The sequence below is a fragment of the Aquarana catesbeiana genome, linkage group LG03 (assembly GCF_042186555.1).
Source record: "Aquarana catesbeiana isolate 2022-GZ linkage group LG03, ASM4218655v1, whole genome shotgun sequence".
In the NCBI taxonomy this organism is placed as follows: domain Eukaryota; kingdom Metazoa; phylum Chordata; class Amphibia; order Anura; family Ranidae; genus Aquarana; species Aquarana catesbeiana.
The window spans coordinates 91,798,913-91,814,096 of NC_133326.1; the positions used below are offsets into that span (position 1 = coordinate 91,798,913).

Below are 15,184 nucleotides of genomic sequence, written 5' to 3' on the forward strand. Positions count from 1 at the left end.
GAAATGTCATTTTTCTGTCAGACTGTTCTAAACACGGGAAACATGCGCCCCTTTACAGGCATACTATAGACACCCCCAGGTACAAAATTTAAAGGGATATTACACTTTTATTATTTCACTTTAAGCATTATTAAAATCACTGCTCCCGAAAAAACAGACGTTTTTAAAACTTTTTTTTTGCATTGATTCATGTCCCCTGGGGCAGGACCCAGGTCCCCAAACACTTTTTATGACAATACCATGAATATAAGCCTTTAAAATTAGCACTTTTGATTTCTCCCAAAGACTTTTAAAGGGTGTTCCGCGGCATTCAAATTTGCCGCGAACACCCCAAAATGTTCGCTGTTCGGCGAACTTGCGAACAGCCGATGTTCGAGTTGAACATGAGTTTGACTTGAACTCGAAGCTCATCCCTACCCAGAACAAGAGTGGTCCCGCACCACCATCATTTTATTATATGGTGGGTGGGAATCGGTCAAAGAGTCTTTAAAAATTAGAAACAATGGAGTTGAAATGAGAGAGCTCAATTCTTTTAGGACCCGTGGGTGTATGACCTTTATTCTGTATAAATATTTCTGGACCATATCGATTTTGAGCCATAGTGGTACATTGAGTTCTATGTCAATATAATCCCCATTATGGTATGAGCCATACATGAGTACACACAGAGCTCAAAAAGGAATTTAATACATTTGCCTTCCCCTTGTCCCCGGTCACCCACTCTACATTATTTTGTAAAGGGCCTACATGCTCAGACCTGACCTTTTTACTATTAATATATTTGAATAATGTTTTGGGGTTTATCCTATTCTCTTTTGCAATCCAAATTTTTGCGGTCTTGATTTACTTTTTACATATTCTGCTGTACATTTAATTGATGATAGTGTTCCTTCATTTTTATTTTTAAGCTCTTTTGTTATTTATAGCTGCAGGTTCTTCTTACTGTTTGCCTCTGTTCCAAGTTGGTGGTTCTTACTGCTGCAGAGAACAGCACTGACATAATGACATCAGTGTCCCACCAGTACACTGTAAATAAAGGGCACCTTGGTAATGCCCCCTCAAGATGTGTGGCTATGACACTCTGCATTCACAGTATGCTGGGCATCATTCAACTCAGAGGACAGGCAGTTCTGGAGTGAAGGTGACTACTGCAGATGTAACTGCTTTTTTTACAGCCCCTGGTGGACTTTCTAAACAAGCAAAAAAAAGCCTAGATGTGGGCTTTAACCACTTCAGCCCCAGAAGGATTTACCCCCTTCCTGACCAGAGCATTTTTTGCGATTTGGCACTGCGTCACTTTAGCTGACAATTGCGTGGCTGTGCAACGTTGTACCCAAACAAAATTGATGTCCTTTTTTTCCCACAAATAGAGCTCTCTTTTGGTGATATTTTATCACCTCTGCTGTTTTTATCTTTTGCGCTATAAACAAAAAAAGAGCGACAATTTTGAAAAAAAAGCAATAATTTTTATTTTTTGCTATAATAAATATCCCCAAAAAATATATAAAAAAAATTTCTTCCACAGTTTAGGCTGATATGCATTCTTTCACATATTTTTGTTAAAAAAAATCTCAATAAGTGTATATTGATTGGTTTGCGCAAAAGTTATAGCATCCACAAAATAGGGGATAGATTTATGGCATTTTTATTATTATTTTTTTTTTTTTACTAGTAATGGCGGAGATCTGCGATTTTTATCATGACTGTGACATTACGGCGGACAGATCAGACACTTTTGACACTATTTTGGCACCATTGAAATTTATACAGCGATCAGAGCTAAAAATAGCCACTGATTGCTGTATAAATATCACTGGCAGGGAAGGGGTTAAATACTAGGGGTGATCAAGGGGTTAAATGTGTCCCCTCAGTGTGTTCTAACCGTAGGGGGGATGGGCTTACGAGAACATGACAGAGATCACTGTTCCCGATCACTGGGAGCAGTAAATCCCTGTCCTGTTGCTAGGCAGAACGGGGAAATACCTTGTTTACATAGGCGTCTCCCCATTCTGCCTCTCCTCCTTGCAATTGTGGGCCGCCGGTGCACATCCAGTGCGCAGGACCCGCGGGCATGCTCCCACGACACGCAGCGGGTGAGCGCACTCGGCGGAAAATACGAAAAGATGTATGGGTACGCCTTTTTGCACACCTGTGCATTCTACCAACGTAAATCGGCGTGCAGCGGTCAGCAAGTGGTTAAAGTGAACTTATGTCTAAGTTAAGTGCAATAAAGTGTTTAGAGCATGATTAGCTGAGCTATTTGAGAGAAGGACTTGAACAAGTTTAGTACTTCTGCTGTGAACTTTGAGGATGAATTGCTTTATGGTGCCTAAACTGTGACATAAATCACAGTTTATGTAAAGCATTTTGACTACACATATTGCTGTTAACTATAGACAAGGAGGAGAGGCCTATGGCCACACCACCCTAAATGTGCCTGATCTCATCTAAATTTGGAAGCTAAGCAGGGTTGGACCTGGTTAGTACTTGGATGGGAGGCATTGGCAGTAAGATCTTAATCTTGATCTTATTTTTCATTACTATTTATTTTTATAATTTTTTTGAGTTTGTGAGCACTGCACTTAAATACCTACATCTGTTGTGCCAAGTATCTAGGGATTATGTCAGCATATAATATATACTGTACATAGCTTCACCTTAGAGCAGATATTTTACTTCTACTTACATTATATAAAAGCAGTATGGAGTTAGTTAGTGGAGTTTTTTTTTAAACAAGAAAGTCCAAACTATGAACAATATAACATTTATTGTATGTAGTCTCTGCGTTAGAATTCTCAAGGTCAAAAGTGAAAGGTGGCTCAATTATTTGCTTTACTTAAGCACTTTGCGTCATTATAAGTGACATACTTTAATCTATCTAAATTGTAGTTCTCTTAACAACACACATGATTGAAAATGACATGAAAGAAAGGAAATCTATAAGTAATACGTGCAAAATTACATGTGATTATGTATAAAGAATGATGTTTCTCATCCCTACATTTAACAAGCCTTTGACTTACAACAACACTTCTGGTTCGAAATGTAATGATTTTTAAACACTGGCTGCCATTTTCTCATTCTATGTTATATTTTGTAGCGCAGATGAAAGATTTGATGCTTCTTTTCACACTAATGTACTGGTGAACTCATCTGGTCATTGTCAGTATTTACCACCAGGTAAGAGGCCAATTTTGATTTAATGGTTTAATCTTTTTCATGTTTCTTTTGTTACCTTAAACTTCTGTTATATTTTTGTATGGTTAGATTGTAAAACGGTTTTGTTGCAGATTTACAATATAGCATTCCATCACCTTCAAATCTCTTGTACATAGAGAAATCCACAGCGCCCTCATTCCCTTGTAAAGAACAGTGTGTCCACATCCCATTATTTCTTGCTTTCATTACAATATAGGACCTGCATAGAAATATAGCAGAATCACATTTCACCAGAATTTGACAAAGCATGTAAAATTTGCATTTATAGCTCCATTATGCTATCTGAAACTGGGGAGATGCATCAAGGTGAGTGGCTCTATCTACATTTCTACACAGTTAGGTCAGATGGACAATGATTTGTACTTTACATGGATGATTATAATAGACTTTAGTAAAGTATTAGTGGAAATTGCTCTTTGCATGTGATTGTGCAGCTAAAAGAGACACTGCACTTTGCCCATTCAGGGCAGAGTGACTATGTCTGAAGATAGCCACCCCCAAAAGCAGTCAGTCATGCTTACTGAGCCACACTCGCACATTGCCTCCCAGCCCTAACATAGCTGGGATTCCAGGAATGAAAGAGCACCTGACCTTCTCTACGTGAAAGTACTCAGCCTTGGGTTGTCAATCACCAGTCTAGGAAACTTTCATGTGGGTGAAGACGGCATGACATCACCCCCACCAATCTAAGCTCTGACATTAGCTGGCAGAAAAACTTAGGATGCTGCAGTGGGGAGGTAGCAGGAGAGTGTGGCTCTATAATATAAATGCCTGGAGGAGTGGGCTATCTGCCTTTATTTGGCAAAGTGGCAGTCCCATCAATATGCTAATAAAGAAAAACTAATACGTTTAATGGAGTTGTAAAGACATTAAGATAAAAAACCTTCTGTGTGTAGCATCCTCCCCAGCACCGCTAATACTTACCTGAGCCCCATCTCTATCCAGCAATGTCCACGAGTGTCTCGGCCATCCGAGACTCTCCCTCCTGATTGGCTGAGACACAGCAGTGGCGCCATTGGTTCCTGTGGCTGTCAGTCAAAGTCAGTTAGCCAATCAGGAGAGAGAGAGGGCTGGGCTGAACGACAGCTCTTTGTCTGAATGGACACACGGAGCTACAACTCGGCTCAGGTGCCCCCACAGCAAGCTTGCCACTGCTTGCTGTGGGGGCACTCGACAGGAGGGAGGGGCCAGGAGCAGCAAAGAGGCACCTGAGAAGAGGAGGATCTGGGCTGCTCTGTGCAAATTAACTGCACAGAGCAGGTGGGAAAACATGTTTGTTATTTAAAAAAAAACAAAAACGAGACTTTATAATCACTTCAATAAAACCACACAAAGAGAAACATATTAATTGTGCCCATAGCACCCACTCAGAATTCATCTTGGGACAGTTCGGCTTCAACAAGTTCAATACTGATTGGCTGATGTGCATTACAACATGTACTTGGAACTTTGCTCCTTGTACTGTTTACTGAATATGGTAAAACATCCACTCTCCTAAATCACATTATGAGAGAAAGTTTAGGATGTCCTGAACATAGGTAGTTTTAACATTTTAGTTAAGGGGGGCATGTTAGTATAACTTTTCAATGACACAGCTGAAGCTTTCATTAAACTTTGGAGATTGTGGGGTTAATTTACTAAAACTGGAGAGTGCAAAATCTGGTGCAACTCTACATAGAAACCAGCTTCCAGTTTTAATGTCAAATATTAATTGAATAAGATAAAGTTAAAAGCCGACTGGTTACCATGCACAGCTGCACCAGATTTTGCACTCTCCAGTTTTAGTAACTCAATCCCTATGAGTCATTGGGGTGAAATAGATCTCTGCTGCTCTTGCACAGTATGCTTGCCACCGGTCACTTATGTTTCTGTGTTTTTTTATTTCTTCTTACTTGCTAACAAAACAATCACTGTATATAATCTTAAAACAGCAAGCCAGGGGCCAATCACTTATTAAGTTTTACATAAACATGAGCACATAACCAGTATCCAAACTACACAAAAATATTTAGCAATTCAGATGTATAATTGGTATTATTTTGGGATCAATATTATATATATATATATATATATATATATATATATATATATATATATATATATATATATATGTATTAATATAATTATAAGAATTATTATAATTATAAGAATTATATATTATATTACAATATTATATAATATTATTGTATATTAAAGTATTTTATATTTATTCTATGATGGCATATAATATATACACAGTGTACACATCATCACATATTAGATCCTAAACAGGATATAAAGTAGCTATTTTTCAGCTAGTAAAGCATTACGTACCTTTATTTTCAGCCACTAAACTGTTATTTGTAGGCAGAGAAGTTATTCTCACTTTCATCCTATTTCAGATTATTAAATACTCTTTACTGCTCCTGCATAATTTCTTTAAACTTAACAGCATAAAAAATGTTCAATTCCTTGCAATGAGTGTTCTTAAACTTGAGGTGTGATATGTAGTTCTGTGTGTCTTGCCATATCTCAACTACTTCACGTAAATTACCCTGGGGGATAGAAGAAGGAACCACTTCCACATCTGTAACCATACTCATCAGAATTATAATGCAGAATAGGTATGTGAATGCTGCCTTTACAAAAAACAATGCTGCAAAATACATTAAATACGTTGGTAAAAACAAAGAACTAAAGAGCCTATGAATGGGATTAAAATGTGATATTAGGATTTTTACTTCATTTTACACTGCTAATAGAATTTAATATGTGCTGTTTTTGGTATTTGGTGTATAAGCTAAGCATAGGATGTAGATGGTCAAATGATCCTTGTATTTTTTAGGGATCTTCAAGAGTTCATGCTACATAGATGTTCGCTGGTTTCCTTTTGATATTCAGAAATGCAAACTAAAGTTTGGCTCTTGGACCTATGGAGGATGGTCTTTGGATCTACAAATGAAAGAAGCAGACATATCGGAATATATCTCAAATGGAGAGTGGGACCTAGTAGGTAGGCTTGAATTTTTACCTCAACTACAGATAAGGTGAACACTAGCATTATGGCACTAAGAACACACATTTTGATTTTTTTTTAAATAAGTGTGATGCTAAATGCATATTGCACCTATAGTTTTAGGCAGGCCATCCTAACTGGTCCGACACAAGTTGGTCCGACATTGAAAATGCTCCCTGCACTACTTTGGTCTGACTTTGGTCCTACTTCAGCCCATTGAATATCATTGAAGTGGGATCAAAGTAGGAGCCTTATCCAAACCATCTGACTTGTGACATCCGACATGGTGATTACAGCAACAGTAAAAAGAATTTATGTCACTCTGGGGTTGTTTTGATTGGTCAAAGGACAAGTCAGACTATCTCAAAGTTGGAGCAAAATCTTATCTTGTTCATTCAAGTCGGATGGAAGTAAGACCGAAGTAGGACCATGTAGGACAGATGTCGCAGGGCAAATTAGGATGATAGTTATACAACAGTCGCGTCGTATCAGTGTGAACCCAGCTTAATATGTAGCAAAGAAGAAAAAAGGGGAGACATCTCTGAAACCATTAAATATAATAGGGTGTGAACAGAGTTCAGGAGGGCAGTGTTTTCAATATGAAACTAAGATAAAGAACATGGGGACAAGACCTCAAACCATCAGGAGAAAAGTTCAAAACTATTCTTAGAAGGTATATTTTCACCAAGTCAGTAGTGGATGCTTGGCCTTGAAGTAAACTCCCAGCAGAGGTAGTGATTCAGCGAACAGTAAGTAAATGTAAACGTGTGGAACAAACTTAGCTTTATACTCCAACAAACAGGTTAAGAGAAAAACAAATCAAGAGGGGCATTTATCAATAAATGCTTTGATAAAGAAAAGACAACATTATTGTACAAATTTATTGTACCCTAAGAATATTTTCGATATTTTCAGGGACTTTATCATATAGTGGAATTTCTTAAATAAGGAGTTATATTTTCGAAGGGGATATATGGTTTTATTGTATTGCTTGACTTTGACATTATAGTCTTATACCATAAAAGTATATTTCAAATCTACTTTATTTGTACATTTTACAAGCCATGTAGTCCAAATCAAATCAAATCTAAAAACATTTTTCTTTAGACAAACTTTCATGTAATTGTTCCTTTTTTCCTTTTTTATCCTGTGTATTTCTTGTGTTTTCTTTATAAATCCCTTTGAGAAACAACTTTTAAAAGCACTATATAAAATAAAGTTTGTTAGTATAAAAAAAAGTTTATACTGTAGTGTCAGGACATCGGAGTTCTAGAGAGAAATGTAAAAACTCAACATTGAATTCAGCTCAAGTGGACCTTCCAGTTTAGTTTCTATGACATACAGGCGTAGCCTATTTCATACAAATATAGTCAGGTCCATAAATATTGGGACATCGACGCAATTCTAATCTTTTTGGCTCTATACACCACCACTAGGGATGAGCTTCGAGTTCAAGTCAAACTCATGTTCGACTCGAACATCGCAATTTGGGGTGTTCGCGGCAAATTCAAATGCCGCGGAACACCTTTTAAAAGTCTATGGGAGAAATCAAAAGTGCTAATTTTAAAGGCTTATATTCATGGTATTGTCATAAAAAATTGTTTGGGGACCTGGGCCCTGCCCCAGGTGACATGGATCAATGCAAAAAAAAGTTTTAAAAACGACCGTTTTTTCGGGGGCAGTGATTTTAATAATGCTTAAAGTGAAACAATAAAAGTGTAATATCTCTTTAAATTTCGTACCTGGGGGGTGTCTATAGTAATAAAGGGGCACATGTTTCCTGTGTTTAGAACAGTCTGACAGCAAAATGACATTTCAAAGGAAAAAAAGTCATTTAAACTACTCACGGCTATTAATGAGTTGCCGGTCCGACAATACACATAAAAGTTAATTGATAAAAACGGCATGGGAATTCCCCACAGGGGAACCCCGAACCAAAATTAAAAAAAAAAAAGAGGTGGGGGGTCCCCATAAATTCCATACCAGGCCCTTCAGGTCTGGTATGGATATTAAGGGGAACCCTGGCCAAAATAAAAAAAATGGCGTGGGGTCCCCCCAAAAATCCATACCAGACCCTTATCTGAGCATGCAACCTGGCAGGCCGCAGGAGAAGAGGGGGGATGAGAGAGCGCCCCCCCTCCTGAACCGTACCAGGCCACATGCCCTCAACATTGGGAGGGTGCTTTGGGGTAGCCCCCCAAACCACCTTGTCCCCATGTTGATGGGGACAAGGGCCTCATCCCCACAACCCTTGGCCGGTGGTTGTGGGGGTCTGCGGGCGGGGGGCTTATTGGAATCTGGAAGCCCCCTTTAACAAGGGGACCCCCAGATCTCGGCCCTCCCCCCTGTGTGAAATGGTAATGGGTACAAAAGTACCCCTACCATTTCACAAAAAAAGTGTCAATAATGTTAAAAATGACAAGAGACAGTTTTTGACAATTCCTTTATTTAAATGCTTCTTCTTTCTTCTATCTTCTTTCTTCTATCTTCTATCTTCCTTCGGTTTCTTCCTCCATCTTCTTCTTCTTCTGGTTCCACTGGTTCTTCTGGTTCTTCTGGTTCTTCCTCCAGTGTTCTCGTCCGGCATCTTCCTCCGCGGCATCGGCGTCTTCTTCCCTTCTTCTCCTCGGGCCGCGACGCATCCATGATGGCATGGAGGGAGGCTCCCGCTGTGTGATGCTTCTCTCTTCATCTTCTTCTCTTCATCTTCTTGTCTTCATCTTCTTTTCGGGCAGATCCGCATCCATGATGGCATGGGGGGAGGCTCTCGCTGTGTGACGCTTCTCCTCTTCTGACGGTTCTTAAATAACGGGGGGACGGGGCCACCCGGTGACCCCGCCCCCCTCTGATGCACAGGGACTTGACGGGACTTCCCTGTGGCATTCCCCGTGACATCAGAAGGGGTGGGGTTACGTAATGGGTGACCCCGCCCCCTCTGACATCACGGGGAATGCCACAGGGAAGTCCCGTCAAGTCCCCGTGTGTCAGAGGGGGCGGGGTCACCGGGTGGCCCAGCCCCCATTATTAAAAAACCTTCAGAAGAGGAGAAGTGTCACACAGCGGGAGTCTCCCTCCATGCCATCATGGATGCGGAGCGGCCCAAAAAGAAGATGAAGACAAGAAGATGAAGAGAAGAAGATGAAGAGAAGAAGATGAAGAGAGAAGCGTCACACAGCGGGAGCCTCCCTCCATGCCATCATGGATGCTGAGCGGCCCGAGGAGAAGAAGGGAAGAAGACACCGATGCCGTGGAGGAAGATGCCAGACGAGAACACCGGAGGAAGAACCAGAAGAAGAAGAAGATGGAGGAAGAAACCGAAGGAAGATAGAAGGTAGAAGAAAGAAGAAAGAAGAAAGAAGATAGAAGATAGAAGATAGAAGATAGAAGAAAGAAGAAGCATTTAAATAAAGAAATTGTCAAAAACTGTCTCTTGTCATTTTTAACATTTTTGACAGGTTTTTTGTGAAATGGTAGGGGTACCTTTGTACCCCCTTACCATTTCACACAGGGGGAGGGCCAGGATCTGGGGGTCCCCTTGTTAAAAGGGGCTTCCAGATTCCGATAAGCCCCCCCGCCCACAGACCCCTACAACCACTGGCCAAGGGTTGTGGGGATGAGGCCCTTGTCCTCATCAACATGGGGACAAGGTGTTTTGGGGTGCTACCCCAAAGCACCCTCCCAATGTTGAGGGCATGTGGCCTGGTACGGTTCAGGAGGGGGGTGCTCTCTCGTCCCCCCCTCTTTTCCTGCGGTCTGCCAGGTTGCTTGCTCAGATAGGGGTCTGGTATGGATTTTTAGGGGGACCCCATGCCATTTTTAGAAAAAAATTTTGTCCGGGGTTCCCCTTAATATCCATACCAGACCTGAAGGGCCTGGTATGGAATTTAGGGGGACCCCGCACCAAAATTAAAAAAAAAACATAATTTTTTTTTTAATTTTGGTTCGGGGTTCCACTGTGGGGAATTCCCATGCAGTTTCTATCAATGAACGAGTAGCTTTAAATGACTTTTTTCCTTTGAAATGTCATTTTGCTGTCAGACTGTTCTAAAAACGGGAAACATGCCCCCCTTATAGGCATACTATAGACAACCCCAGGTACGAAATTTAAAGGGATATTACACTTTTATTGTTTCACTTTAAGCATTATTAAAATCACTGCTCCTGAAAAAACGGCCATTTTTAAAACTTTTTTTTGCATTGATCCATGTCCCCTGGGGCAGGACCCAGGTCCCCAAACACTTTTTATGACAATAACTTGCATATTAGCCTTTAAAATTAGCACTTTTGATTATTCATGTTCGTGTCCCATAGACTTTAACGGTGTTCATGTGTTCGAACAAATTTTTTGCCTGTTCGCAAGTTCTGGTGCGAGCCTAACAGGGGGGTGTTCGGCTCATCCCTAACCACCACAATGGATTTGAAATGAAACGAACAAGATGTGCTTTAACTGCAGACTTTCAGCTTTAATTTGAGGGTATTTACATCCAAATCAGATGAACGGTGTAGGAATTACAACAGTTTCTATATGTGCCTCCCATTTTTTAAGGGACCAAAAGTAATGGGACAGATTAACAATCATCCATCAAACTTTCACTTTTTAATACTTGGTTGCAAATCCTTTGCAGTCAATTACAGCCTGAAGTCTGGAATGCATAGACATCACCAGATGCTGGGTTTCATCCCTGGTGATGCTCTGCCAGGCCTCTACTGCAACTGTCTTCAGTTCCTGCTTGTTCTTGGGGCATTTTCCCTTCAGTTTTGTCTTCAGCAAGTGAAATGCCTGCTCAATCGGATTCAGGTCAGGTGATTGACTTGGCCATTGCATAACATTCTACTTCTTTCCCTTAAAAAACTCTTTGGTTGCTTTCGCAGTATGCTTCGGGTCATTGTCCATCTGCACTGTGAAGCGCCGTCCAATGAGTTCTGAAGCATTTTGCTGAATATGAGCAGATAATATTGCCTGAAACACTTCAGAATTCATCCTGCTGCTTGTGTCAGCAGTCACACCATCAATAAATACAAGAGAACCAGTTCCATTGGCAGCCATACATGCCCTCGCCATGACACTACCACCACCATGCTTCACTGATAAGCATACCGCTTTGGATCATGAGCAGTTCCTTTCCTTCTCCATACTCTTCTCTTCCCATCACTCTGGTACAAGTTGATCTTGATCTCATCTGTCCATAGGATGTTGTTCCAGATCTGTGAAGGCTTTTTCGGATGTTGTTTGACTAACTCTAATCTGGCCTTCCTGCTTTTGAGGCTCACCAATGGTTTACATCTTGTGGTGAACCCTCTGTATTCACTCTGGTGAAGTCTTCTCTTGATTGTTGACTTTGACACACATACACCTACATCCTGGAGAATGTTCTTGATCTGGCCAACTGTTGTGAAGGGTGTTTTCTTCACCAGGGAAAGAATTCTTCGGTCATTCACCACAGTTGTTTTCCGTGGTCTTCCGGGTCTTTTGGTGTTGCTGAGCTCACCGGTGTGTTCTTTCTTTTTAAGGATGTTCCAAACAGTTCATTTGGCCACACTTAATGTTTTTGCTATCTCTCTGATGGGTTTGTTTTGTTTTTTCAGCTTAATGATGGCTTGCTTCACTGATAGTGACAGCTCTTTGGATCTCATATTGAGAGTTGACAGCAACAGATTCCAAATGCAAATAGCACACTTGAAATGAACTCTGGACCTTTTATCTGCTCCTTGTAAATGGGATAATGAGGGAATAACACACACCTGGGCATGGAACAGCTGAGTAGCCAATTGTCCCATTACTTTTGGTCCCTTAAAAAGTGGGAGGCACATACACAAACTGTTGTAATTCCTACACCATTCACCTGATTTGGATGTAAATACCCTCAAATTAAAGTCTGCAGTTAAAGCACATCTTGTTCGTTTCATTTCAAATCCATTGTGGTGGTGTATAGAGCCAAAAAGATTAGACCTGAACCTGACTGTATGTAAATGAGAACTGCTTGTTCTATCCAGAGCTTTATTGGTTGTACTACAAAAATAGAAATATCAACTGCCCAGTAGGGATGAGCTTCGAGTTCGAGTCGAACTCATGTTCGATTCGAACATTAGCTGTTCGCAAGTTCGCCGAACACCGAACAATTTGGGGTGTTCGCGGCAAATTGGAATGCCGCGGAACACCCTTTAAAAGTCTATGGGAGAAATCAAAAGTGCTAATTTTAAAGGCTTATATGCAAGTTATTGTCATAAAAAGTGTTTGGGGACCCGGGTCCTGCCCCAGGGGACATGTATCAATGCAAAAAAAAGTTTTAAAAACGGACGTTTTTTCAGGAGCAGTGATTTTAATAATGCTTAAAGTCAAACAATAAAAGTGTAATATCCCTTTAAATTTCGTACCTGGGGGGTGTCTATAGTATGCCTGTAAAGGGGCGCATGTTTCCCGTGTTTAGAACAGTCTGACAGCAAAATGACATTTGGAAGGAAAAAACACATTTAAAACTACCCGCGGCTATTGCATTGCCGACAATACACATAGAAGTTCATTGATAAAAACGGCATGGGAATTCCCCCCAGGGAAACCCCGAACCAAAATTTAAAAAAAAAAAAATGACGTGGGGGGGTCCCCCTAAATTCCATACCAGGCCCTTCAGGTCTGGTATGGATATTAAGGGGAACCCCGGCCAAAATTAAAAAAAAAAAATGACGTGGGGTTCCCCCTAAATTCCATACCAGACCCTTCAGGTCTGGTATGGATTTTAAGGGGAACCCCGCGCCAAAAAAAAAAAAAAAAAACGGCGTGGGGTTCCCCCAAAAATCCATACCAGACCCTTATCCGAGCACGCAACCTGGCAGGCCGCAGGAAAAGAGGGGGGGACGAGAGTGCGGCCCCCCCCCTCCTGAACCGTACCAGGCCACATGCCCTCAACATTGGGAGGGTGCTTTGGGGTAGCCCCCCAAAACACCTTGTCCCCATGTTGATGAGGACAAGGGCCTCATCCCCACAACCGTGGCCGGTGGTTGTGGGGGTCTGCGGGCGGGGGGCTTATCGGAATCTGGAAGCCCCCTTTAACAAGGGGACCCCCAGATCCCAGCCCCCCACCTGTGTGAAATGGTAAGGGGGTACTTACCCCTACCATTTCACTAAAAAACTGTCAAAATAGTTAAAAATGACAAGAGACAGTTTTTGACAATTCCTTTATTTAAATGCTTCTTCTATCTTCCTTCATCTTCTTCTTCTTCTGGTTCTTCTTCTTCTTCTGGTTCTTCCTCCAGCGTTCTCGTCCAGCATCTTCTCCGCGGCGTCTTCTATCTTCTTCTCCTCGGGCCGCTCTGCACCCATGGCATTGGGGGGGAGGCTCCCGCTCTTCTCTTCATCTTCTTCTTCATCCTCTTCTCTTCTTCATCTTCTTTATCTTCATCTTCTCTTCTTTTCTTCTGCGGGCCGCTCCGCATCCATGCATGGAGGGAGGCTCCCGCTGTGTGACGGCGTCTCCTCGTCTGACGGTTCTTAAATAACGGGGGGCGGGGCCACCCGGTGACCCCGCCCCCCTCTGACGCACGGGACATGACGGGACTTCCCTGTGGCATTCCCCGTGACGTCACAGGGAAGTCCCGTCAAGTCACCGTGCGTCAGAGGGGGGCGGGGTCACCGGGTGGCCCCGCCCCCCGTTATTTAAGAACCGTCAGACGAGGAGACGCCGTCACACAGCGGGAGCCTCCCTCCATGCATGGATGCGGAGCGGCCCGCAGAAGAAAAGAAGAGAAGATGAAGATGAAGAAGATGAAGAAGAGAAGAGGATGAAGAAGAAGATGAAGAGAAGAGCGGGAGCCTCCCCCCCAATGCCATGGGTGCGGAGCGGCCCGAGGAGAAGAAGATAGAAGACGCCGCGGAGAAGATGCTGGACGAGAACGCCGGAGGAAGAACCAGAAGAGTCAGAAGAACCAGAAGAAGAAGAAGATGAAGGAAGATAGAAGAAGCATTTAAATAAAGGAATTGTCAAAAACCGTCTCTTGTCATTTTTAACTATTTTGACAGTTTTTTAGTGAAATGGTAGGGGTAAGTACCCCCTTACCATTTCACACAGGGGGGGGGCTGGGATCTGGGGGTCCCCTTGTTAAAGGGGGCTTCCAGATTCCGATAAGCCCCCCGCCCGCAGACCCCCACAACCACCGGCCACGGTTGTGGGGATGAGGCCCTTGTCCTCATCAACATGGGGACAAGGTGTTTTGGGGGGCTACCCCAAAGCACCCTCCCAATGTTGAGGGCATGTGGCCTGGTATGGTTCAGGAGGGGGGGGGGGGCCGCACTCTCGTCCCCCCCTCTTTTCCTGCGGCCTGCCAGGTTGCGTGCTCGGATAAGGGTCTGGTATGGATTTTTGGGGGAACCCCACGCCGTTTTTTTTTTTTTTTTTGGCGCGGGGTTCCCCTTAAAATCCATACCAGACCTGAAGGGTCTGGTATGGAATTTAGGGGGAACCCCACGTCATTTTTTTTAAAATTTTGGCCGGGGTTCCCCTTAATATCCATACCAGACCTGAAGGGCCTGGTATGGAATTTAGGGGGACCCCCCCCACGTCATTTTTTTTTTTTTTTTAATTTTGGTTCGGGGTTTCCCTGGGGGGAATTCCCATGCCGTTTTTATCAATGAACTTCTATGTGTATTGTCGGCAATGCAATAGCCGCGGGTAGTTTTAAATGTGTTTTTTCCTTCCAAATGTCATTTTGCTGTCAGACTGTTCTAAACACAGGAAACATGCGCCCCTTTACAGGCATACTATAGACACCCCCCAGGTACGAAATTTAAAGGGATATTACACTTTTATTGTTTGACTTTAAGCATTATTAAAATCACTGCTCCTGAAAAAACGGCCGTTTTTAAAACTTTTTTTTGCATTGATCCATGTCCCCTGGGGCAGGACCCAGGTCCCCAAACACTTTTTATGACAATAACTTGCATATAAGCCTTTAAAATTAGCACTTTTGATTATTCAT

The 15,184-nt window shown here is 42.2% G+C and overlaps 1 protein-coding gene across 2 annotated transcripts in view; it reads left to right on the forward strand.

The window, feature by feature from the left end:
* Positions 1 to 15,184, forward strand: part of CHRNA7 (cholinergic receptor nicotinic alpha 7 subunit) — a 365,015-nt gene that overhangs the window by 318,114 nt on the left and 31,717 nt on the right. For both annotated transcript variants that reach the window (XM_073618832.1, XM_073618831.1), the window contains exons 5-6: positions 3,101 to 3,180; positions 6,044 to 6,211. In XM_073618832.1, coding sequence (XP_073474933.1) covers positions 3,101 to 3,180; positions 6,044 to 6,211 — 248 coding nt within the window. The remainder of the gene's footprint in view (positions 1 to 3,100; positions 3,181 to 6,043; positions 6,212 to 15,184) is intronic.